Here is a 25,190-nt window from a genome sequence, read left to right on the forward strand (position 1 = left end):
TGCAGGAGGCTGGGGAGGGGAGGCGCGGGGAGGCAGGGAGGCGCGGGGAGGCAGGATGGTGCGGGGAGGGGGAGGCCTGGGAGGGGAGAAGGGGAGGCGGGAGGCAGGAGATGATGGGAGGGGGGAGGCGGTGCTGGGTGCTGGGTGCTGGGTGCTGGGTGCTGCCGGTGTGGTGTGGTGTGGTGGAGTGGAGTGGTGGACAAATGGAGGCCTCCCCCCATGCTCCATCAGGAGCTCCAGAGACCAGCAGCCTGCTGCCTGGGGAGAGGCTTCTCAACAAGCTAGACCCTGCGTGTGTGAGTCTGAGTGTCTGTGTGTGTGTGTGTGTGTGTGTGTGTGTGTGTGTGTGTGTGTCTGCGTGTGTGCGTGTGTGAGTCTGAGTGTCTGTCTGTGTGTGTGTGTGTGTGTCTGAGTGCATGGAGAAACCCCCTGAGTCCCCCCTCTCTTTCTCTGAGTGTGTGGTGTGTGCTATGAGTGCATGGAGAAACTGGCCAGTGTAAGAGATTGACATCTAAAATACATTTATCTTAAAGCATGTTTATATTGGGGACAGATGGAGAGTGGACTGTGTGCATGTATGTGTGTGTGTGTTTGTGTGTTTCTTTGTGAATGTATGTTTATGTACAGTGCCCTACATATTATAGGTAATTGGAAATCCAAACTCCAAACACAAATACCTGATATAAAAACACATCTTTTTTTTAACAAAAACACATGTATCCCCCCACATGTGTATTACTGTATTCAATGGGGCTCCATGATACTCAGGCATGCGGTTCTTCACAGACCTCCTGATACTGATACTGTGGCATGGGGTTCTTCACAGTCCTCCTGATACTGATACTGTGGCATGGGGTTCTTCACAGTCCTCCTGATACTGATACTGTGTCATGGGGTTCTTCACAGTCCTCCTGATACTGATACTGTGGCATGGGGTTCTTCACAGTCCTCCTGATACTGATACTGTGGCATGGGGTTCTTCACAGTACGCTCATTCTTCCATGAACACCAAACCCACCTGAAGTGTTTGTTGCCAATAAGCTCAGTTTCCATCTTGTTTGACCATAGAACATGATTTCAGCAGGTTTTAAGTCTCAGCAATATAGCAGCTCTGTCCATTTGTATGTGTAATTAAATGACAGCAAAGACTTTTTCCTGGCATGCCTCTAAATAATCTATTAGTATGGAGGCCACATCAGAAGTGTTTTGGAGACTTTCTGACCCCGAGATGAGATGCTACTTTCACTGGATGTTCTTAATTATGGGTTTAATAATTATAAATATGGGCATTTTCAGGTCAAGCATGTGTGATTGTTAAACAAATATTTACCTTTTTGTGAAGATATTCTTTTCTCTCAGAATAAATTTGCTTTCATTCAAGGTTGGATTTTCCCTCATTGTTTTCATTATGAGACTATTATTAATCATTAAGATAATTCTGCAAATCTGTGTGTGTGTGTGTGTGTGTGTGTGTGTGTGTGTGTGTGTGTGTGTGTGTGTGTGTGAGTGTGCATGTGCGTTTGTGTGTACATGTCTGTAATTGTCTGCAAATCTGTGCACGTGTGTGTGTGTGTGTGTGTTATTGTGCATCTGTGGGCGTGTGCACTGGCGATAAACTGTACGCGTGAGGAGATAAACCACCAGCTAAATAAGAGTGAAACAAAATGAAAAAGTACAGTGAACGCCCTGTGAAAGTCTCACGTTTGTCAGAGAGTCACAGGAACTTGAAGCCTTTCCCAGTCCATTTCAGAGTGATACTGCCACAATGCAGACAGCAAGACTGAGAGTAAGCTATTGTGCATGCAAAGCGGGATTTCACAGAATTGTGTATTTTTTTTAGCTTTTTGGATTATCCTTTGTGTGTTAAACCATGCAGAAGAAAGCCGGATAGGCTCACAGGGTGAGGGGGTACTGTGCGGGAAAAATTCCACAATCTCCCGCCTGCGCGCCCATAATTCCCTGTCGATTTGCAAGCTCGGCATGTAAGTCATCCAACATCGTCAGATGCTCAATTATATAGTCTTGGCCTTAATCCTTTCATCCCACAGAAAAAGGAAGATTTTTCTTTTTTGGGTGGGGGTGTAAATAAATACACATTTATATGCAATTACGGAGTTTGTTTCAAATCCATGTTTGTTCCTCTTGAGGGGCTGTGTTCACGTTTTTTGACAAAGAACAATCAATGCGGCCACTTCAGACAGAACGCACTGTACTCAGACCTCCGCCAAAACAGAGTCGACCCAGAGAAACAGAGTCCAGCACTGGCCAGAAAAACAAAAACGGAAAAAACAAAGAAAGACAAACAATAGAGAGAGAGGGAGAGAGGGAGAAGGAGAGGGAGAAGGAGAGGGAGAAGGAGAGGGAGAGAGAGAGAGAGAGAGAGAGAGAGAGAAAGAGAGAGAGAGACGACAACAACATTCATTTCTAATGCAGGGGACGGGCGGCCTGCAGGAAGCTTTGGCTCAGCACTTTCCTCCTGTTATACTGATCATTACAGTGCAATAACTGCTGAAGCGTGAGATTCACCAAGCACAGGAGAGAGAGGGAGCGGGGGGGGAGGGAGGGATTGAAGGAGAGGGGAACAGAGACACAGAGAGGGGGAGAGGAGCAGATAGGAGAGGAGAGGAGAAATGAGGAGAGGAGAGATGAGGAGAGGAGAGGAGAGAGAAACAGAACTAGGGACGGGGAGTGATAGAGGTAAAGAGATGGGAGGAGGAGTGGAGAGGAGGATGAGGGTGGTGGTGGGAGGAGAGCGAGAGAGATGGGAGGGGTGGGGCACAGAGGTGGAGGGGATGATGGGGGATGGTGGTGCTGGTGGCGGTCTGTGTCGGTACTCACACTTGAGTTCCAGCCGGATGAAGTCCGAGTTACCCAGATTCTCCAGGAACACGCCGTAGGGAGCAGAGGTCTTGAAATAGAAGGAGATGTCAGCACTCATCTCCCCTTGGAAGGTGGAGAAGTGAAGGTAGGATGAGGGCGTGTTGAAAGATGCCGCATTCCAGTAATTACCTGTGAAACACACACACACACACACACACACAGACACAACAGTATATAGTGTATTAGAGACAGAGTGAGAGTGTGACATGACAGACATGTTCTTGGTCCACACACTAAGCCGGGAAATGTAAATGCACGTCATCATTTCACCGTTTAGCCCTTCATAACACGCCGATTTCCCACACCGAAAAAGACACTTCCGTCCACATTAACACAGTGATTTCCCACACCGAAAAAGACACTTCCGTCCACATTAACACGGTGATTTCCCACACCGAATAAGAAACTTCCGTCCACATTAACACGCCGATTTCCATCACCGAATAAGACACTTTTAGAAAACGCTCTGTGAGGTGCGGACATTTGAAAACTCCAGGTTTTGCAATGCAGTGTGTGCAGCGAGTTGCAGATACCATAACGTGTAGTTGCCATGACACTGATAAAGCTGAGTGTTCCAAGCACCACCAACAACAAACACTTCTATGATGATTCAGTATTCTAGTGTGGAGGAAAAACTAACACTTCTACGGTCTTTCAGTATTCTAGAGTGGACGCAAAACTAACACTTCTATCAAAGATCCTTGATTCAGCTTTAACCCTCTCTGCTTCTATGGTCTTTCAGTATTCTAGTGTTGAGGCAAAACTAACACTTCTATGGTGTTTCAGTATCCTAGTGTGGACGCAAAACCTTTGAAAAACGATATGAAAACGCAAATGTGGACAGTTTTTACCTCAAATATGCGCATTTCTATTTATCCGGCATAATGTGGACCGAGCCTCAGACAGACGTTGAGGTGAAGTTGGCTCTCATTCCCTGCTACCATTGAGCCCCCTGTAGTGACATGGAGGGTGGGGAGGGATGCAAATCCACCTCAAAGGCGTCTGGCGTTTCCTCTGGGGACCAATCAAGGCCGAGGAACAGACTGGAAGTGTTTTGCAGGAATACAGACATCAGGTAAGCCCTCATTTGATGGAGATGGTTTGTATTAGGTTAATTAAGATTTCTACTTACAAACCACACACTTCTAAAAGGATAATAACCAAAGGGGTTTCACAAAGACCACTTCAACAAAAGTATTCCCAGGAAAGCTTTCAAACATTCTTTATTTGACAAGCTGTGTAACCAAAGAAATTCTCTGATAAGAGCCCTTGATGATTTTGTTTGAATCTGGATTTGCTGAAAGCTGTTGTGTGTTGTCGATACTCCACACAATGCGTTCATCAGTGTACTGTAGATAGTGTGTTCAAACATGTAGCATATGGCTAGTGAAGGTTCTAGACTGAGTCGTGACTTCCGTTTGACATCACACACCGTGAGCACGTTCTCCTGTAGGCATTAATTTAAAACATATCTGTCGGCCCCCATAATTTAAAAGATAACACTGGCCCTGTCACTATCGCCTTTAATTGATTAGCAAAGTTTTGAAGTCCCACCATGTTCTCCTGTTCACACTTCTAAAGTAGAGAATAAACACATGGCAGCACATTGGTGGGAGATTAGGCAAGGCGGTAGCGGGCCCACCTACTGTGCATGCAGGCCCGAAGAAAGACACTTGCTTGGGGACACGCCACTGACTGAAGCCCCCCTCCAAGTGGGCTGGAGCCTCTTTTCCAGGCAGAGATATAAATAAATTAAGAGCGCGTTTCAAATGGCACTTCCAGTCAAGCCCAGAACTGGGCTGCTGCTTTCTGTCTTCCCCAAAAGATAAATGCAGACATACACTTGCAAACACACACACACACACACTTATACACACATACACACACACACACACACTTATACCCACATACACAACCTCACATGCACACGCACACACACGCACACGCACACGCACACGCACACACACACACACACACACACACACACATACAGAGTGAAATAAGGAGATAAAAATTGAAGGAGAGATACTGGGAGAAAGGACAGGGGAGGGCATATCCAGAGGCGGCACACAGAGAGCACGCGAGAGAGAGAGAGAGAGAGAGAGGGAGAGAGAGAGAGGGAGAGAGAGAGAAAGGAGAGCGAGGGAGAGAGATAGAGGGAGAGAGAGAGGGAGTGAGGGAGAGAGAGCGTGCGAGAGAGAGGGAGAGTATGAGAGAGAGAGAGAGAGGGAGAGAGAGAGAGGGAGAGAGAGAGAGAGAAGTAGAGGAAGAAAAAAGGAACGTTGGAAAGAGGCAGTTATTCAAAATGTGCCTCCAACCGCGGCCCAGCGGCGTAGCAGGAGCCCATTGAAATCCGTCTTTATTCCGTCGCGCTGCTGTCGGCCTGGCTCTGCAAAGGCGCTCGCCCCCCCCACGCAGTCCTCTGTCAGTCTTCAGCCGAGCCTGAGCAAAGCTCCGCAGAGCAGACGGCATGCAGGCCACCGTTTCATGTCATTCACGGAGAGAAAAGAGTCGGGGAGGATTGTGGGAATCGGAAAAGGCCTTGTGCCGCTCGGCCATCTGTCCCGGGACCCTCGGCAGGGATGCGATGTGGAGAGCGGGCCTCTGCTCGGGGCCCAGGAGCCGCAGGCTGGACTCTTGCGAGGAGAGGACAGGGCTTATCAGAGACGCCCAGGAGTTTCACTGGAGCCAGTGTTTATCTACTCCACACACACACACACACACCCACACATGCACGCATGCGCACGATTGTACACACTCACACACACACACAAACATACATAAGCAAACTAACCAACACACACACACACACACACAGACACAAGCAGACTAACTGACACACACACACACACACACTTCTGCCAGTGTGCCTGCTGCAACCCCTCCGTCGCGATTGGATAATTTATAGTCTCATATTGACTCTTAGAACAAATTATTTCCCCAGTTATGCCTGCTGTTTGTTTTTAAACATTCTGATGAAAAACTTAACAGACTGCTATACTTGGGGAAGAACTTTAATTCAATATTGAGGGTGCACAGTCACAGTTCAACATAACTGTATTGGCGATTTATACTCCTTAGGAATGCACAGCATTACGCCACAAAAGAGTCATTAATACCCTGAGGATCTTAGCGTAGCTGTCTGTCTGGTTCCCCATATGCCAACAGCACCCATCAGCCCTGTGAGCGGAGGCTGAGAGCCACCTGTTCACCTGAAGCGCTCCGCACCTCTGCAAGCACTACACGAAAACACGCAAACACTTTTGTCTTTTTTTCCACACGCTCCGATAATACCAAATGCTTGAGGGCGGCAAAGTGACAACTTAATATAAATTCCATTTCTCAGCGAAGTTTATTGGGAGAGGAGCTTTCACACCGAATAAAGATAGCATCTGTTATCTTCTATAAAGTCATTTAATTTGTATGAGAAATATGTCTGCAGTTGGCCACAGTTTGGAAGTTAAAAAGTGACCGGGAGTCACTAAAACCTGACATGACAAATAAATACTTCCTAAAAGACATGCTTCTCAGCTACTTTTCAATTGTTATACCAATGAAATAACTAGATGTACCGCAAAGCGGTACAAAATATGACCACCGCTCAGTCCTGCACATTCTCTCTGCAAAAATAAATCACGCTTGTCAAAACAATGGTTGTGTGTCATACTTGTGGGCCACCACGTTTTGTGCACCCCGGTCTTTCAGAGTCACAGGAAGAAAAAAATAAACAAATCCGGAAAAGAAAAAAAATCTGACTAAATTTATATGCTTGGCTGCGCGGCCATTGCTTTAACATTCCACTGTGCGAATACACCAATGAGTACTTACATTCTTACTTAATAGTGCATTAATGTGTGAATTAGTTGACCACTGTTTACTAAAGCTAAGTATGGGAAATAGAAACGAATGGCTCTGCCCAAGCTCACAGATGTCTGTGTTTGGCTTCCCGTGTCTGGCTTCTGTGAAAACAAACCAGCCGCATGCATTAACCGCTCTACGAGAAAACACGTCATTTTACTGTACGGTACTCTAATTATATCTGCATTCAGTGGGACACATTTGTCAGGTCCAAATGATGGTTTGTTTGCCAAACGGTGAGACAGATCGGAATACTACCACCGCCCATAGATTCCAAATGGTCCTGAAATAGGGAGGAGTCTTCAGAACCACGGACAGCACCCAGTCCTCAACTCTAGTTCCAGGATTATTAGTTAGTAAAAGTGCCCTAGTTGGCATTCATCTTTTAAAGGCGGAGTCAGTGATTCTAGTCCAATACTTACAATAACGTTTTGACACATTCAAGAAATTGTAACCTGCATTGTGTTTTGACTGCGTGGTTTAGTCCTGCACTTTGCCAGCACTTGCACACACACACACATTGTTGAAGGTTTAGAATGATGATACTCCCTATTTGATTACATTAGAGTGAGATAAAAGATAACGCATGTTCTCTCATTCAGAGAGTATCCTAGCACAGAGAGTATCCAGAGAGTATCTTAGCACAGAGAGTATCCTAGCACAGAGAGCATCCTAGCACAGAGTATCCTAGCACAGAGAGTATCTTAGCACAGAGAGTATCCTAGCACAGAGAGCATCCTAGCACAGAGTATCCTAGCACAGAGAGTATCCTAGCACAGAGTATCCTAGCACAGAGAGTATCCTAGCACAGAGAGTATCCAGAGAGTATCCTAGCACAGAGAGTATCCTAGCACAAAGAGTATCCTAGCACAAAGAGTATCCTAGCACCAGAGAATATCCTAGCACAGAGAGTATCCTAGCACCAGAGTTCAGATCCTGCAGTTGTGAGTCTTCTGTTTCCTTTTTCCAGCATAACATGCACTTTAATGCTCTCGGAGCTGATGACTCACACCGACACATATGATAGAACATCTAGAAAGAAGGAAAGAAAATCCTACACAGAGGCCTTCGGTGATGTGTGCTGTTTTTCATTACACAATTTGTTAGCATGTCAGTTTCCAGTAGCTTCACCTCTGGCTAAGAGTAAGGTACCAACACAAGGGTAGTAGGGTAGGGTAGCCAATAGGAACACAGACAGAGACAAACTGGAAAAAAGTTACAGATACAAAACTGCTTGTCATCAGAATCCTTATGGAATTCCCCATCCAGCTTACCCTAGCAGAACTTCTAAATGATAACTTAGGTTAAGACATAAGTAATTACTCTTAACCAAAGCCAATGCCCTATGGTACTTTGGAGTAAATCACTCTGCACTCTCAATCTCACAGCGTTACATAAAGGAGTAACATAAAGGGGGCAAAAAACAAACTGGGACTGCACTTCCAATCTGCAAGCGTTGTGCACAAAGCAAATGCTAACTGGTAATGGCACTTCTGAAATCATTTGCGCCGCACAGAGAATACCACTGCTATTTTTAAGTCACTTTCAGAGTCATCAACTTGAATAAACAGTCGAGGGATCGGCCCTTTGAGTCGGACCTTTCTGAGGGGCTATCTACATGTGCCGCAAATGAGTCACTGCCAACACAAAAAAAGAGAGATCATGAGAGAGAGAGAGAGATGGGGGGTGCGCTTAGTCCTGAGAGTGGGAGGTATAGGGAGCCAGACAGCGTCCACTTCTCACCTCTGCCAGTCCCGCAGCGTCTGATGCTGCACAGAGGAGGGCGGGGGCTGGAAAGCCTGATGGGTCAGATACTGACCCCGAGTCCACCGCTCATACACATGTCTTTGCTGAGAGAGATGAGAGATGAGGGAGAGAGAGAGAGAGAGAGAGAGAGAGAGAGAGAGAGAGAGAGCAAGTCAGTGCTGCCGCTCTCTCTGTGTCTCTGTCTGTGTCTCTCTCTCTCTCTGTGTCTCTCTGTCTGTGTCTCTCTCTGTCTGTGCTCATACATTATGACAACACTCAACTGCAGATCTGCAGGCTCACATCTGCTGTCGTAATATTTGACTGATAATCGTGCAGCTGGGAAGCAATTTATATGCACACAGATACACACAAACCATATACATACACAGACACACACACACACACACACACACAAACACACACCCCATAACAACCACAATGCCCTGATTGGGTAAAGATTTGTGTATGCAAACTAATTATAAGCAAAACCATAACCAATCTGGCATACTGATGGAGATAAAATTACACATTCCAAGGTATATAATCTTTTCCTTATTTGAAAACAAAATCCTGCAAATGCAGACAATCATTGCAACCTGTTACAATAGAATGTTTTGGGGGGCAATATGAACTTCTCAGTTTTCCAGTTTTATTTGCGTTTATTCAGGGATTTAGAAAGGTACTGTCTCAACTTGATGCTGCTCTCCACACCAAGTGGCAGCGCTTGACTATCCAACAGGAAGCTGTGTGGGTGCGTGGTGTCATATGTGCACGCTCCCACACCGACTCCCACACACTATGAGCTAGCAACAGAGATGTCAATGTAACGGAGCCAGCGGGTGGAACGCAGTGCAGTGAGTTAAGGCCTTGGTAACACTTTATAATAACTACACACAATTCATAATTTACGAAGCCTTTGTTACTTATTAGTTAATGGTTTGTTCATCATTAGTAATTTATTGTTTATACATAATTAATCATCAGTAAAGCATTTGTTCACACAGTTATAAATGGTTTGTTCATAGTAAATAAGCCTATATCTAAAATATGTTTATATATTATTGTTAATACTTAATAAATGATGCAATAATATGTTTTGATAAAGTAATATTTCCATTATTTAACAGTTGCTACATACACATGCACTAATGATTAGTTAGGGTAAGGATACAAATTTTATAAACCACTTCCTAATACTATAATTCATGATTAACTCAGGAGTTACAAGTGGTTAGTTAATGATATTTTGTGAGCTCATCTAAAGTGAGGACGTTTCATTTACAAATGAGTTATAAAGTTTACATTAGCATTTATTCATTTAGCAGACACTTTCACCCAAAGCGACTTACACATGACAATGAAATTAAAGGGCAAGGCCACATTGGTGGACGCCGGGGCTTGAACCCCCAACTTTATGGGTTACAGCATGCTAACCCAGCTCCCTATCCACTACACTACCTCTGCCCAGTGGTATTACAACAGTCAATTCAAAAATATAATATAGATATGCGTGTTTACTATATGAACAAACTATTTTTAACTGTGTGTAAACATGATTTACAGATGAGAATTAATGTAGGAATAATGCTTTACAAACAAAGAATACAGCATTTAATAATAGTTCACAGATGTTTAATACTACATGCTTAACAGTGTGTAGTAGAAGAAAACAGAAACTCTTGCATAGTTGTAGTTGTTTCTATCTGGGCCAAGGTAGTGTAGTGTATAAGGTGCTGGACTAGCATGCAGTAGCCTGAAAAGTTCGGGGTTCGATTCCCAGCTTTCACTGTTGTGTCAATGGCCTTCAATTTAATTGACATTTGTACGTCACTTGTCTGCTAAATGAATGAGTGTGAATGTAATCTTTACAACTCATTTGAAAATGTGTTGGAAGGCATAGAAAGTCCTCACTTTAGATAAGCTCACAAACTATCATTAACTAACCACTTGTAACTCCTGAGTTAATCATGAATTATAGTATTAGGAAGTGGTTTATAAAATATGTATCCTCACCCTAACTAATCATTAGTGCATGTGTATGTAACAACTGTTAAATAATGGAAATATTACTTCATCAACAAAATATTATTGCATACTTTATTAAGTATTAAAAATAATTTATAAACATATTTTAGATATAGGCCTATTTACTATTAACAAACCATTTATAACTGTGTGTCCAAATACTTTATTTATGAGAATTAACATAGGAGCAATGCTTTACAAATAATGAACAAAGCATTTTGTAATAGTTTGCAACTGGTTTATAATGGGAAAATGATTTCATTTATAAGTGGTTGTTTCATTATTTATTAAGTATAAATCGTGTACGTACAAACATATTTTTTGGATAGGCTTATTTATCTATGAACAAACCATTTATAACTGTGTGAACAAATGCTTTACTGGTGATAAATTATGTATGAACAAGAAATTGCTAATGATGAACACACCATTAACTAATAAGTAACAAAGGCTTCATAAATGATGAATTGTGTGTAGTTATTATAAAGTGTTACCAAGGCCTTAACTCACTGCACTCACTCACTCACTGCACTGCGTTCTACCCGCTGGCTCCGTTACATTGACATCTCTGAGCCTGAGAGGTGTTAATCTGCGACACAATTAATCTGCGTGCCATTCTAGCCCAGTTCATTTTCTTAGCTGTTTTCTGTGGCTTTGAAGGAAGTACTCCGGCCGGACTCCATGTTGGTCAGGGCTCAACATCATCTTCTAGCTGTCCTCAGCTGTTGAAAGTTCATCATCTGGTGTTTCTTTCTTTTCTGGCTGCATCAGCAAACCCTGTCAGATAACCTTAGCGATTTGGCTTTCGCGCGGCCTGACATTGTGGCATCTGTCTAATGTGATGCGATAATACAGCCGTGGAAGCCGTTTGTCTAACAGAGCAAATGTCAGGCAGCTAACGGCAGGAAACTCGGTGAATCCTGCCTCAGATTAAATATGAATGTTATATTATCCCATAACAGCGTGGGAGCCTCGGATGAAATATGAATGTTATATTATCTCATATCAGCATGATAGCCTCGGACTTGGAGCATGACAGCCTGCTGACTTGGCTGTCCTGCTCCCTATGACAATAAATAAGTATGACGCCTCCATTTCTGTATGTAGTTGTGAAATTTCTGTGAGCTTGCGCGTTTAGCTGCCATGTTCTCTTTCTCCAACAGTGCTGCTCTTAAAGACTGCAGGGTAATGGCCAGTCAGGGAAGCTTCCGGTTAGTTCTCTGACAGACACATCATGTCCAATACAATACATCTATGCATCTTCCACAGTGATACATCCACTGACCCCGCGAGACAAGATGGAGGCTGTGCCAAGGTGGCGCGGGGGAGGCTAAAAGCTTTTTAAGGCGGCCTTAACAATACCAGAGATCCACTTTCACGGTGCATTTGCAAGATGGGATACCAGCTGACAGCAATATAATCTTCGGTGCACAAGGGGAAAAGAAGTTTGAATGTGTGAGTGCTATTCCAGTCTTTTGTGCACAGCAGTCACACAGAGGGCGCGTTTGCATGGTGATGGGCCTGAGTCCTGATTGGCTACGGCTTTCTAGGGCAAACCAATTACTCTAATGGGAACAAGGTGCCCAGAATGGAAAGCTTCTAAAGGAGCAAGAGTGGGAAATGTGTCAGAACAATGAACACTCCATTAATGCATCCTTAACACCATCCTCACTATGCTCTCAATCACAATATTTAGACTCAACACACACAAACACATACACACACACACACACACACACACACACACACACACACACACACACACAAACACAAACACACACCTTCCACACACACACACACACACACACACACACACACACAGGAGCCCACACACACACACACAGGGATCCCACACACACACACACACACACACACACACACACACACACAGCCCACTACATGGCCAGCAGCCGTCCCCTTACACACACACACACACACACAGGGAGCCTACTACATGGCCAGCAGCCGTCTCCTTACAGTGGTGCGTTCGAGAGTGTGAGTGAGTGAGTGCACCCATAAAACTCCAATCCAGCCCAAATCAGCCAGCCTTCACCCCCTGCATGCCATCATGAGGAATGACGGCACCTGCTGCAACCCTGCAAATCACTCGGGGGATGTCAGGCTCCCCGCACGTCGCTGTTTACCAGGCTGGGATCCCTCGGCTGAGCCATTTGTCATTTAACCAGATGGGTTGCCGTGTAACTTTACCAGATGGCCCGGTTACAAATGGCTGCGAAAGCAGAGGTCATTAAAAGACACTTCTTCATGCCACCGTTGTGGGGTGGCGGGGGGCGAGCAGACGAACACCAGGTTTGCGTGACCCTTCTCATTCATTACCCCACTTGACCTTGAGCTGTTTGCAAATGAGTCAACTGTTGCAATGTGGGAAAATGCATGCAGTTGTGACCTACTGTACCTCAAAGAGTTCTATAGCAGAAAGACAGGGCAGCCGTGGCCTACTGGTTAGCGCTTCGAACTTGTAACCGGAGGGTTGCCGGTTCGAACACCGACCAGTAAGAACGGCTGAAGTGCCCTTGAGCAAGGCACCTAACCCCTCACTGCTCCCCGAGCGCCGCTGTAGCAGGCAGCTCACTGCGTCGGGATCAGTGTGTGCTTCACCTCACTGTGTGTTCACTGTGTGCTGAGTGTGTTTCACTAATTCACGGATTAGGATAAATGCAGAGTCCAAATTTCCCTCACGGGTCTCAAAAGAGTATATATATTTTACTTACTTATACTTATACTTACTTAGACGGCCTTTATCAGTTCTGAGAACACAATACCTGGGCTACGAATAGATCTGCAGTGTAGAGTGGGCTAATGACGTCTACTACCGCGAGAGCTCAACAGAAAACAAACTACTTCATAAAAACATGAATTACAGCACATAATGGATGGCCCATGTGCTTGACATGAAAATGAAGTTACATAATTGTGCATTAGCACCATGTTGGGTAATGGGTGCGTGCAGTGTGTAAATCTCCCTCTTCAATGCATTAATGGATGTGCCAGTAATATTAAAAGAGAGCCTAACTCCTCTTCTCTAGTACACGCTGTCTTCTGCACCTGAAGCTACAGGTTTTGGTCTCAGATGGAACTGTGCATCTTACAGCTTACAATTAGCCTAGAAATCTAGACGCACCCTAGCGCGGCAAATTAATTTGCTCAGCCTGTACGTCTAGTATCAAACCATAGGGATTTCTATTGGCTGACGCCGTGGACGTCATCCAATCACAGTGATTTTTGTTAGAGAGTCTTAAGGCGGGCTTAACAGGATAACGACAGTCCTGCGACGGTGAACAACAAGGAAGGTGGCTATGGCGAACGAAGAGCGGTTGTTTGAATCGGCGTTGGCGTCAACTTTGGAGGAGTTGGACTTTTTTTTTTTTGAAAGTTGAGCAACACAATGCACTTAAGTCATTCCTTTCGAAGAAGGATGTATTTGCCGTTTTGCCGACCGGATACGGATATGGTCGTAGCGCTGGCCTATTGCATGCCTAGGCAGTTTGAAAGACAATTCTCTGCCCGCCCCTTGGATTAAGCGAGGTGAATGGTTCGATTCCAGACTATACATTTCAATGATATAGGATGGCCCGCCAGGCTAGCTTACAATAGCTCAACCCGTTTGTCCATTTCCTGGCAAATGTCCAGCTATATTTAGTTAACTAGAGTTCACAGTCTTGCCCTTTTCTTAGTTAGGGGCATATAGTCCATTGAGTCTTAATTACTGCTTGATGTACGGTGTCTGAAGTATCCGGATCTCTGTCTCTGTAGCGTGCCCAATGGCAGCCATTCTCCTCACTGGGCGACCCAGGGTCCCTCTGAACAGCAAGTGTGTTTCAAACAGTCCCTGTCTGCGCGCGCCCTTCATATTTGTGAAGGTTCCTTCAGAGAGTGCTATTCTCAGCAGTCCAGTACACTTTAACGGCCCTCAAACTCCCCAAATAGGAGAAGTTTATTGTAATGGAAAAGACGGGGAGACCTTTTCAGCTTCCAAAGTAAGATAGCGAGTGCAGTTAATGAGGGAGAGAGAGAGCGAGGGAGAGAGAGAAGGAGTGAGAGAGAGAGAGAGAGGGAGAGTGAGAGGGAGAGGGAGAGAGGAGAGAGAGAGAGAGAGAGAGGGAGAAGGAGAGGAGAGAGAGAGGGAGAGAGGAGAGAGAGAAAGAGAGAGAGAGGGAGGAGGGAGAGAGAGAGAGACAGGGAGAGAGAGAGAGAGAGAGAGAGACAGAGACAGAAGGAAATTACACTTGGACTGAATTTCATTTGACTCAAATCTTTTTGAGAGGATCGCCTGAGGTGGTACAAAAAAACTGATTGCATACTCCGAGGTAAGGCTACACCTGCTGATGAGAAACACTCATGGAGGATAATGAGCACAACAACACCAAAGCTGCGCGAGCGTCTCTCACAAGGTCTCTGGAGACAGACACCTTTACGAGGCACGATAAGAACCACAGAAAAACACAATTACCAATCCTCATCGTAAACATGTGCCATCTCAATGGTGTTGTCACCACGGTGACAGCTATGACCATGGGGTGCCAGAACATGCTTGTCATAAAGTTAGGTTCTGACAGACGCAAGTGAAGCCGAGGAGGACAAGTTTACTTGACTTCATTCTTATGCATTCACAATAGCTACACAATAACATGTTGTCAAAGTTGTTCAGCTTTATTTTTGCACCTTAGAACAGCCTCATGTAGTTTTACAACAAACAAACATCAATTGGAATATTCTAATACTTCTAATACTAATTATTATACATTCCAAAAACGTTGCAAAAATTATCCTGGAGTTCAAAAACATGACCAAAGTTCTTCGACTGCGTGATAAACTGCATTTACTGAGCGGATAAGAGACAAGTCCTAGCACCGAGAGTTTGGACAAAAACGTCACACTGGATTTCAGAAAGGCCTGGTTGGATGGAGGGAGGGGTTGGGGCAGTCAGCGGGCTATTAATGGCTTGAATGAAAGTGCATTGATGTGGTCCACCTGGGAGCGCATGTGCATTACGAGGCCTCTTGGTGGAGGACACTCCCACGCTAGTCCCTCGGACAGAAGAGGAGAGCGGCTGTGAGGAGGAGGACACGTGCAGAGGGGATTTGATGAGGACAGCAATAGCCAATAGTTGACACTACACGCACAACACTTCCTGATAAGCTTAGAGAGGGAGAAGGGAAGCGTGTTCGTCTCCATCCCTTGTGTTTCTATTGAGAGCAGAAACACTTTAGCTGAGATAGCAGCTGAGCTGGGCCAGCAGTGTGCGGCTCCTTGCTAATTTCACGGCTGGCTGAGCACAGAACGTCGAGAGGGAGATACAAAGTAGTTGAAAAGATATGGCCATTGTTTATTTACCCCCAGATATGGCCATTGTTTATTTACCCCCCACCACCCAAAATTACTCTCACGAGACCTGAGTCCTGCTATTTTGCAGTAATATGATTGAATATGTTACTAGTTCACTAAAAGAAGAGTGAGAAAGAGGCTTTTCTTTATCACTTTTTATCTTCGTTTTAAATGTTAAAAGTACAACTTAAACAGATACCAGTTGTGAAAAGACTGAGAAGAGGCTTATTCAAAACAGCCCCCAGAATTGTCATTTTAATATTATAATGGTGTAAAATATTCATTGTGCCCTATTAAATGTATCTCTCAATAAGCTAAGCAACCCGTATGGAAAACAGTCTTTAAAACAGATAGCAATCACTCCCCTAATGTACAATAATAACGTTATATACACAAGGACTTAGGACTAAGGTGCTAATTTCCTGTGCATGAGGTACATTGTGAATAAACCACAGGACAGTGTTTTATGCAGTTAAAAAAACTGTGTACTGACTCGTAGCTGAAGGCATAAAGCATAATCTAGTGTGTGCATGCTGAACATGAGCATGTATGTGTATTGACTCAGAGCTTTCGCACACGTTACCCAACTGAGAAGGAAGCAGATATGCACCTACACATACCCTGCTCTACTCAGTCTCATGATTTCACTCAGAATCCATAATTAAATTAAGAATATTACAGACATTTTGCCGATGAAGATGACTCGTGCAATCAAAGATAGCCAGAGCGCCTTATAAAAAGTGGAAGCAGAGCCAGTGCAGTTAGTTGAGAGATCCGTAATCTTTAGCAGGCAAATGACTCTTATCAATCATTCAAGGAAACTATTCAAATGTGCGATGTTAAGTACATCATAATTAGATATGTGTAATGCATTTTAGATTTCAAAAAATGGCCGGCCCACCCCATGCAAGCACTCTCATTTATAAATTTCCCCCTGTGCTAGGTTGAGAATGCAAGCACTCTCATTTATAATTTTCCCCCAGAGGATATTACAGTATATTCCCCTGCAAGTGACAGGGTTATCTGTCTTTATTAATTTGCCAAACAGCCCAAGCGTTAAAACAGAGAGCTCTCTCTCTCTCCCTCCCTCCCTCCCTCTCTCTCTCTCTCTCTCTCTCTCTCCGACTGCATCAGTACACACGATTGTGATGCTTTATTAGTTCATCATTTGCTATCTTTATGTGCAGTGTCCAGGTGATTAATGGCTGTTGGTGATGTTACCTGCTGTGAGGCGGCCGCGTGTCGTGTGTTGCATGAGACTCCCGGAGGATACTTACTCCACATGTCTGGCCACAACATACAAAAACATATGGAGGCTCTCACCTCGCTGTAGAGTTCCCTCAACCACCACAACTCCTGACCTGGGATCAGGGTTGGCTTTAGGACGAAAGGGCATGGAGGCTTGATGATTTAGATTACAAAGCCCATGTTACAAATGACCAAAAATATCCCTTGATCAATGTTTTTAGTGATGAATATTTCTCCAATAATAATTGACAGTATGATTCATGACAAGCCAAAGTCAATGCAGACAAATCAATGTGAAAACTTTCCCAATAAACATAATTTACAGCAATAAGCAGTCATATTTTTGGACAGCTGAATAAATAACACTTATAGGGCTATATTTTAACGGTCTGAAACGGAAGTGTCTGCGCAAAACGCAAATCTTGGGCGCTGATGCTATTTTACCGGCGGGATATTTGACTATTGCGCCCGACGCAAATCTAAAATGGGGTGGTCTGAAGTAGCTACATTAATCATGAGTGTGGTTTGGGCGTAACGTGCAATAAACCAATCAGGGCGTCATCTCACATTCCCTTGAACAACAGGCACGATTGTTCCATAGCTGATTGCTATTATGGTGGGTATTTGCCAGGCGCAGCCAGGAGCTGTTCACAGCTATAATTTTACTGTTCAGTTAGGAACGGTCAGCTATTGATTTTTCCTCTTGACAAAATGTAATACAGAATTGTCACAAAGACATACTTTCCGATGTTTTGGGATCACTCTCACTGAATCACGAGAATATGAATGCATGGTGATATTTTTGCTATGTACAATGTAATCTAACATTACCTCTCTATAGACAATGCATATCTTCTGTCAGTTAATCTCTTTGCTCCCGTGCTGCCGCTGGGGCATTTGGGTTAAATGGCATCGGCATGCAATTCAACATCACGTCTCCTTAAGTCATCTAATATTTCCTAATTTATGTCATCAACACATCCGTGATTCGTGAAAATGTGTACGCTAGATTAATGCCTATTTTTTTCACATCTTAATAGACACCACACTGATTTCCCTCGAGTGGTAATATTTTTCTTTGAAATTATGTATGGTTTACGGGGAAATGGGAACTACGTTGTATAGATAAATGGAGCGAAGTGTGCGTTGCGCAGCACAGGCGGCCTGTAAGAAAGTTTCCAAGTTGACCTAACTTTCAACTCTGCACAGTATATCCCATTAACTGCATGACAGTAGGCTATTTACAATATTTTCTGTTAAGTAGAGTTTGTAAACACTTTATCATCAACTTAATACACGCACAACATTCGTTTGAGCAGGAGAGAGAATAACAATGAATGGGTGCAGCAACTACAGAAATTGTAGCCATACTTGCTGCTTTCTTGTACTATTTGCTGGTTAACAGCACATAAAAGCTGAGCTATTTCACTAACTTAAGACTTTAAGGCCATCATGGATATACAACGTTTTTTGAAAATAACGAAAGGATGGAAGGAACATAACAAAGCTTGGAGTTATTTCAGATGGGCTGCAACAAGGTAGGCAAAATTGTGGTGCTTAAAACCTTAGCGCAGCTGGAATAATGCTTAGGCTGATGTTAAAGCGCACGCGATGTTTAAAGCCATACACAACGGTAAATTGGAACAAAACTAAAGGTAACTTTAGCCTTTATAGGGCTGTATAAAGTTGTCCAAATTAATAGCTTATAATTAGGCGTTGTTGTAAAGATATTGCATGTAGATGTTGTACTATATAGGCTACTAAATTTTTAGGTCACCAATGCACGAACAAAACCGGGAAATGGACAAATATTATCAAGGCTTTGAATGTTTCCGTCTGTGCACGGGTGTGTCTGTAGATTGGTGTGCAATGCATTCATTCATGCAGACCTGTGGTCATGCATGCGCCCTTAAAATAGCATCTGCATTTGCGCTACAGACTTTAGACCAGGGAGTTCCTGGTCTGTGGCGGAATTGTTTTCTGAAACTGCAAAATATCAACAGTGAACGTTTGCGCCGGAACACGCCCCGTCTTTTCGCTGAACCGCCCCGGTGGGCGCAATCGAATTCCCTAATTTACAGGCACGTACCTGTGGAGGGAAAATTCCAATATGCGCTGACTGCAAAATAGGAAAGACAAAATCGCGAGTATACAAAGTAAATTGCACTGGGACGCACGATAGAGCCCATAGTTTCAAGTTGGCTTTTTCATAGACAAACACATCTCTATCCAAACGGGCAGAAGTGTTTAGAAATGACATAAGCACTCACTTACAAAACACGCCACAGAGTGTTCCATCACATATTTTCATCACCTGAAGTAACTGAATAACGCACAGACGTGGGCTGATGTAAACAGTGTTTACATCAATAGCTGTTGACTATTTCTAATGGATTGCTATGAAGGAGCCAGTGGTAAGATGGTGGGGTGGTCCAAGCTCACTCTGCTGCTTCAACAGAGCCCCCACTGGGAAAAATACAAGTCTGTCAGTGCACTCCTTAGCATAAATGGTGACACGGTGCACTGGCGCCTTAATGCAGGGGCTTACCTGGGCTGAAGCCCAGGGGCCTCGACCAATGAGGGGCCTCCTAATAATAATAATAAATCAATAATAATAAACGGCCGTGTCCGTATTCGCGGCGTCAGTCATTAGCCTACTCTGGAGCTAGCCTACATAATTGAGCACATTGCACTGCTCTACAATGACATCGATGCAGAGGCCCCCTTTGTCTTCTCTTCTGAAGTGTAACAAAATGTAACAAAACTTAATAAATCCCAAAGTAGAGGAGCTACAGGAGAGGCTGAAACTGACTGACAAATTTACAGACTCTGGAGATAACGTGGGTTGGATTGAAGCAACGATAAACGAATGACGTGGATTCCTGTAACTGTCCATGAAAACAGAAGGCATAGCAGGTAAATATCGTAGCAAAAAGCCTGGCAATGAAACGGCTTTAAAAACATGTAGGCCTATTTCACTTGTCTCACTGGAGTGAATGCAGAACATGGGCTGTTGCGCAAAGAAATGAATTAGTGATCTGCATCTCCGTTCACCAAAAGCTAAGTTTGTGCTAACCCATATTCGCACAAATAATATCCTATGTTATGTTTTCTGATTGTTAACGTAAGATATGTCTCCATGTTGGGAAGTGTAGTGATAATGCATAAGGTAGCCAATGTTCACGTCACATGAGCCAGCTGCTTGTTCTGTAGGCTAAAAGTATTTCTGTCCCTCCCAATCTGTGTTAGAATGGTGTGTTAAGTAGACAGAATTTCAAAAAACCTCCTGGGGAACCCCCCGACACAACAAACACATGCACTTTTGAAAAGCTTAAAACGTCCATATGTGTAACCCATCTTTTAACTTAGCCTATAGTGTTGTAAAAGTTCAACGCTGTTGTTTTCGTGCAGTAGGCTAACCTTTTTGATTTAGCGATGTCATGGGTAGGCTGACGTGATTAAAGGAGAATTCCGGTGTGATATTGACCTAAAGTGTGTTGAAACATGATACCGAGTGTGAACGTATGTCTCATAGCCCATCTCAGCTTGTCCCCTGCACTCCAAAATCTGGCGTTAGTTAGCCGATGCTACCAACAGCTTTTTCAATGGTAGTGCTTCGGCATCGGGCTAGCCATGCAAATAAATCACTTTTTTACACCATTTACGAGGCTCAATGTATCTCCACACTTCATTGGTAGACTTCCGAGGGCCCTGACATTTAAAACGAGACATTGAGAACTTTGAAAAAGCACTGGTACTTCACTTACAAGACGATTTATGCAGACAGTATCATCACAAAGTTTAGCGTTTGCAGCCATCATGAATTTAGTCACGATAAGTCGAGCAACGAGTAAGAATGAACAGGTATGATAAGGTATCAGATTCCAAAAATCATTCAGTGGAAATGCATTGATTCCAGTTTCTTCCAGTAGCAGCAACTGGAATCCATGCATTTCCAGATGTTTCAACACACTTTAGGTCAATATCACACCGGAATTCTCCTTTAAGGGCTTTCTGTTCCTGTTTATGTAAATGTTTTACATAGGCTCAATAATGATAGGCTACACTGCATGTTAGGCTATATCAACCAAAAGCGCACGTCGGGTCAGAGTGCGGCCTGGGTATCATAATTAGTATTTGCGGTTTGGGGGGGGGGCTTAAAAACATATAGCCCAGGGGCCTCAGGTGGTATTAAGGCGCCCCTGGTGACACGCCAACTGTCAATCTATGTAACAATACAAATTTCAAGCAGGTTTTTAGGAACACAACCGGCAAACATACACCAAATCGGAATCATCACACATCACACTTGGTGAACATGAACTGGGGCCTAAAACAAAAGAGTACCATCTGCGTGTTTGGAATCTAAAACATACCATAGTCTAGAGGTCAGCCACCTTAGGCACACTGTGTGGCATCTCTGGGCACTGTGGGCAGTTGTGGCATCTTTGGGCAGTCATGGCATCTCTGGGCACTGTGGGCATGCGTGGCATTTCTGGGCACTGTGGGCAGTCATGGCATCTCTAGGCAGTCGTGGCATCTCTGGGCACTGTGGGCAGTCATGGCATCAACCCCACCCCTGGCTGGGACTCGCAGCAACACTTTATGGGCTGAATTTCCAAATCAGGCGGCCGTAAGCAACTGGCCGGGCACCACAGACGCCCTGAGAGGTATTGATTAATGGCACAATAAGGCGGGCACAATGGCTCCCTCTTGTTTTGTTCCATATTAGCGCTTTGATAAACCTTCTGCAATGTAACCCTGCATTTGGCTGTTAATGAACTCATTTGGAGTTCTTGGCGTAAATAATGAACGAGTCCTTAACACTTTGCTGGGCTCGTGCGGAGAGGCACTTGCGGTTCTGCTTGGGAACCCACAGCCTGAGGTCCCACACATTATGCAGAGGGGTTGCACTGGGGCCAAGGGACGCCATCCCTCTGGGGATGCTGCTTATACTCAGAGCATTAGTATTTCTCATCCTGAGGAGTCATAAGGCCCACACACACACACACACACACTCACACTTACACTCACTCACACACACACACACACACACACACAGCTTGCTCCGTATTTTTAATTGAGAATGGACTCATAGACTTGTTTTGTTTCTTCTCTTGAGTTAATCAGCCATTACCAAACTGCTTGCTTCAAGTCTCTGGTTCATAAATAAACAAGTCAGATGAATAACCAAGAACAGCAACGCTCAAAGTGTGTGGTGGTTTCCACGTTTGCAGTGTGTGGTGGTTTGCACGTTTGCCCAGTGTGTGGTGATTTGCAACTCTGCTCCACTTGCACATGTGTGTGTGTGTGTTCCTGTGTTGTAGACTGACCATCACAGACCCCCTCATGCACATCGATTACCAATCCGTACCAGCCCCCGGTTCCTGGCTCTCACTCCCATTAGGCACCTGACGGCACGCGGGCTGGAGTGAGCTGCTCCACGCCACACCATACCATGCCATGCCTCTCCTCTCTTCTCCTCTCCCTCACTCTCCTCCCCTCTCCTCTCTTATCCTCTCCCTCACTCTCCTCCCCTCTCCTCTCTTCTCCTCTCCCCTCCTGTCCTCTCCTCTCTCTCCTCTCTTCTCCTCTCATCTCTCGTCCTCTCTCCACTACTCTCTTCTCCTCTCACCTCCTCTCCTCTCTCCTCTTCTCCTCCTCTCCTCTTCTCTCTTGTCATCTCTCCTCTCTTCTCCTCTCATCTCTTGTCCTCTCTCCACTACTCTCTTCTCCTCTCACCTCCTCTCATCTCTCCTCTTCTCCTTTTCTCTCTCGTCATCTCTCCTCTCTTGTCTTCTCTCGCCTCCTCTGTTGTCCTCTCTCCTCTCTACACTTCTCTCTTCTCCTCTCGCCTCCTCTCTCCTCCTCTCATCTCCTCTCGCCTCCTCTCCTCTCTCCACTACTCTCTTCTCCTCTCTCCTCCTCTCCTCTTGCCTCCTCTCCTCTCTCCTCTCTTCTCCTCTCCTCTCTCCTCCTCTCCTCTCTCCTCTCCTCCTCTCCTCTCTCCTCTCCTCTCTCCTCCACTCCTCTCTCCTCCTCTCCTCTCTCCTCCTCTCCTCTCTTCTCCTTTTGCCTCCTCTCCTCTCTTCTCCTCTCTCCTCTCTCCACTGCTCTCGGCTGCTGCCACAGGTGCAGTGGATCTGTGTGAGCAGCACGGCTGGCGTCCCCCACTAAACAGGTGACTGTAATGAGCCGGCGGCAGCCGATGTAAGCAGTAAGCACAGTGCAATTAATGGAGATAATGAGGCATGGAGAAACCCATCGCCTCACCCACAGATGATGCTGGGGGGACTGGGTGTGCATGTGTGTGTGTGTGTGTGTGTGTGCAATGTAGAGTGGGGTGTGGTGTGTGTGCAGTGTGTGGTTGGATGTGGGGTTTGGTGTGTGTGTGTGTGTGTGTGTGTGTGTGTGTGTGTGTGTGTGTGTGTGTGTGTGAGAGAGTGTGTGAGAGAGTGTGTGTGTGTGTGTGTGTGTGTGTGTGTGTGCAGTGCCTGTCCTTGGGTCTGGGTTCCGGTCCAGTGCGTGTTGGTTAGATGTGCTGGACAGCAGCTCATGCAGAGAGCTGTTTGGTAGTTGAACTGTTCTGATGCACCACTCTGCAGAGTTCAGTGCAGAGTACAATTCAGTCGTTAAACTATTTGGGATACACTGCTTTGCAAAGGTCCATTGAGTGAGTGTAGTGTAGGGGAGAGACCACATAGAGTGTAGCGTAGGAGAGAGACTACTACACACAGAGTGTAGCGTAGGAGAGAGACCACACAGAGTGTAGCGCAGGAGAGAGAGACTACACACAGAGTGTAGAGTAGGAGAGAGAGACTACACAGAGTGTAGCGCAGGAGAGAGACTACACACAGAGTGTAGCGCAGGAGAGAGACCACACAGAGTGTAGCGTAGGAGAGAGAGACTACACAGGGTTACAGTCACAGTGTTTCCAAGGTCATCAGTTAGACATGCAGGCAGCACACACACTGCTGACAATATATACTGCTAGAAGTACCCTTGAGCGTCTGGAACAAATAGGAAATGTAGTGTGTAGTCTAGTATCTTATTGTTCAATGTGCACTGCATTGGAAAACGCTTAACTAAGTAAACAAAAATCATTTTGTATTTAATCAAATACACTTGATTGCGATGACACAGGCTGAGAGGAGTTGAGTGTTGAAGTGTTTCAGATGCAGGAAAACAGTATATCTTCGGACCCAACTTATTTCCAACGGAGAAAAGGATTAGAGGCAGGGATAAGAAATGTCTGGTGGAATAAAATCATGTCTGCTTTGGGTTTGGGTTGCTGTGTTTCTCTCGCTGCATTGCCAAGAGATCGAGTGCTTTCTGTGATTATGGAGGCAGAGCAGCATGGATGGAAATAGCAGGAGAATTCGGGGACTCACGGCTCCTGTCTGGGAGTTCCCCTGGCACCACACAGCACCAGGCGCAGAGCTCCTCTAGCTCAGCTCGCCTGCTGCAGCAGCTGCTGCTTTTGGAAGAGGACGCCATGACGACGACAGCACTGACGCATGGGGGTCACCTTGGCTTAAATCATCTTAACAAACTTGTTGAATCTGACTATTTCAGAGTAAATGGTGCATCATGTTAGCCTGACGAGCCAGACCCACATTAAAATGCAGGGTCTGGGCACTCACCGTTCGCAGTGCTCAGTCCGAGGGGCGGGATAATCGGTTGTCTTTCAAATTCCCTCTACACGAAATAGGACAGCGCTGAGTCTTATGCGCTTTCCCACCAGCGGAGCTAGTTGGCTAGTTCAAACTTTTGCCAACTTAAAACAAGCTTAACTCGTGTCACACTGTTGGCCAACAGCAACATCCATCTTCTTTGTTTTCAAGTAGCAGGGAATTCAAGCCAAACTGTTGCAACTCTGCCATCAATCATTATGTTAAGCCCGCATAACGACTCTATACACGATTTGATTGGCCTGACAGAAGTTTAATTTTTTGAGCTCACAAGACAACGGAGAGTTGCTAGACTAGCCCTGGAAGCAAATGTAATTTGCTGCCGCTAGGGTGCGTCTAGATTTCTAGGCTAGCATCATGTTTCATTCCTATGATGTATTTGTTGAATCGTTGTGA

General features: G+C 44.9%; 1 protein-coding gene across 2 annotated transcripts in view; it reads right to left on the reverse strand.

Annotated features, from left to right (window-relative positions):
• Positions 1 to 25,190, reverse strand: part of cntnap2a (contactin associated protein 2a) — a 369,048-nt gene that overhangs the window by 77,392 nt on the left and 266,466 nt on the right. For both annotated transcript variants that reach the window (XM_048266216.1, XM_048266215.1), the window contains exon 16: positions 2,839 to 3,009. In XM_048266216.1, the coding sequence (XP_048122173.1) occupies positions 2,839 to 3,009 (171 nt within the window). The remainder of the gene's footprint in view (positions 1 to 2,838; positions 3,010 to 25,190) is intronic.

The sequence above is a fragment of the Alosa alosa genome, chromosome 16, assembly GCF_017589495.1.
Source record: "Alosa alosa isolate M-15738 ecotype Scorff River chromosome 16, AALO_Geno_1.1, whole genome shotgun sequence".
In the NCBI taxonomy this organism is placed as follows: domain Eukaryota; kingdom Metazoa; phylum Chordata; class Actinopteri; order Clupeiformes; family Clupeidae; genus Alosa; species Alosa alosa.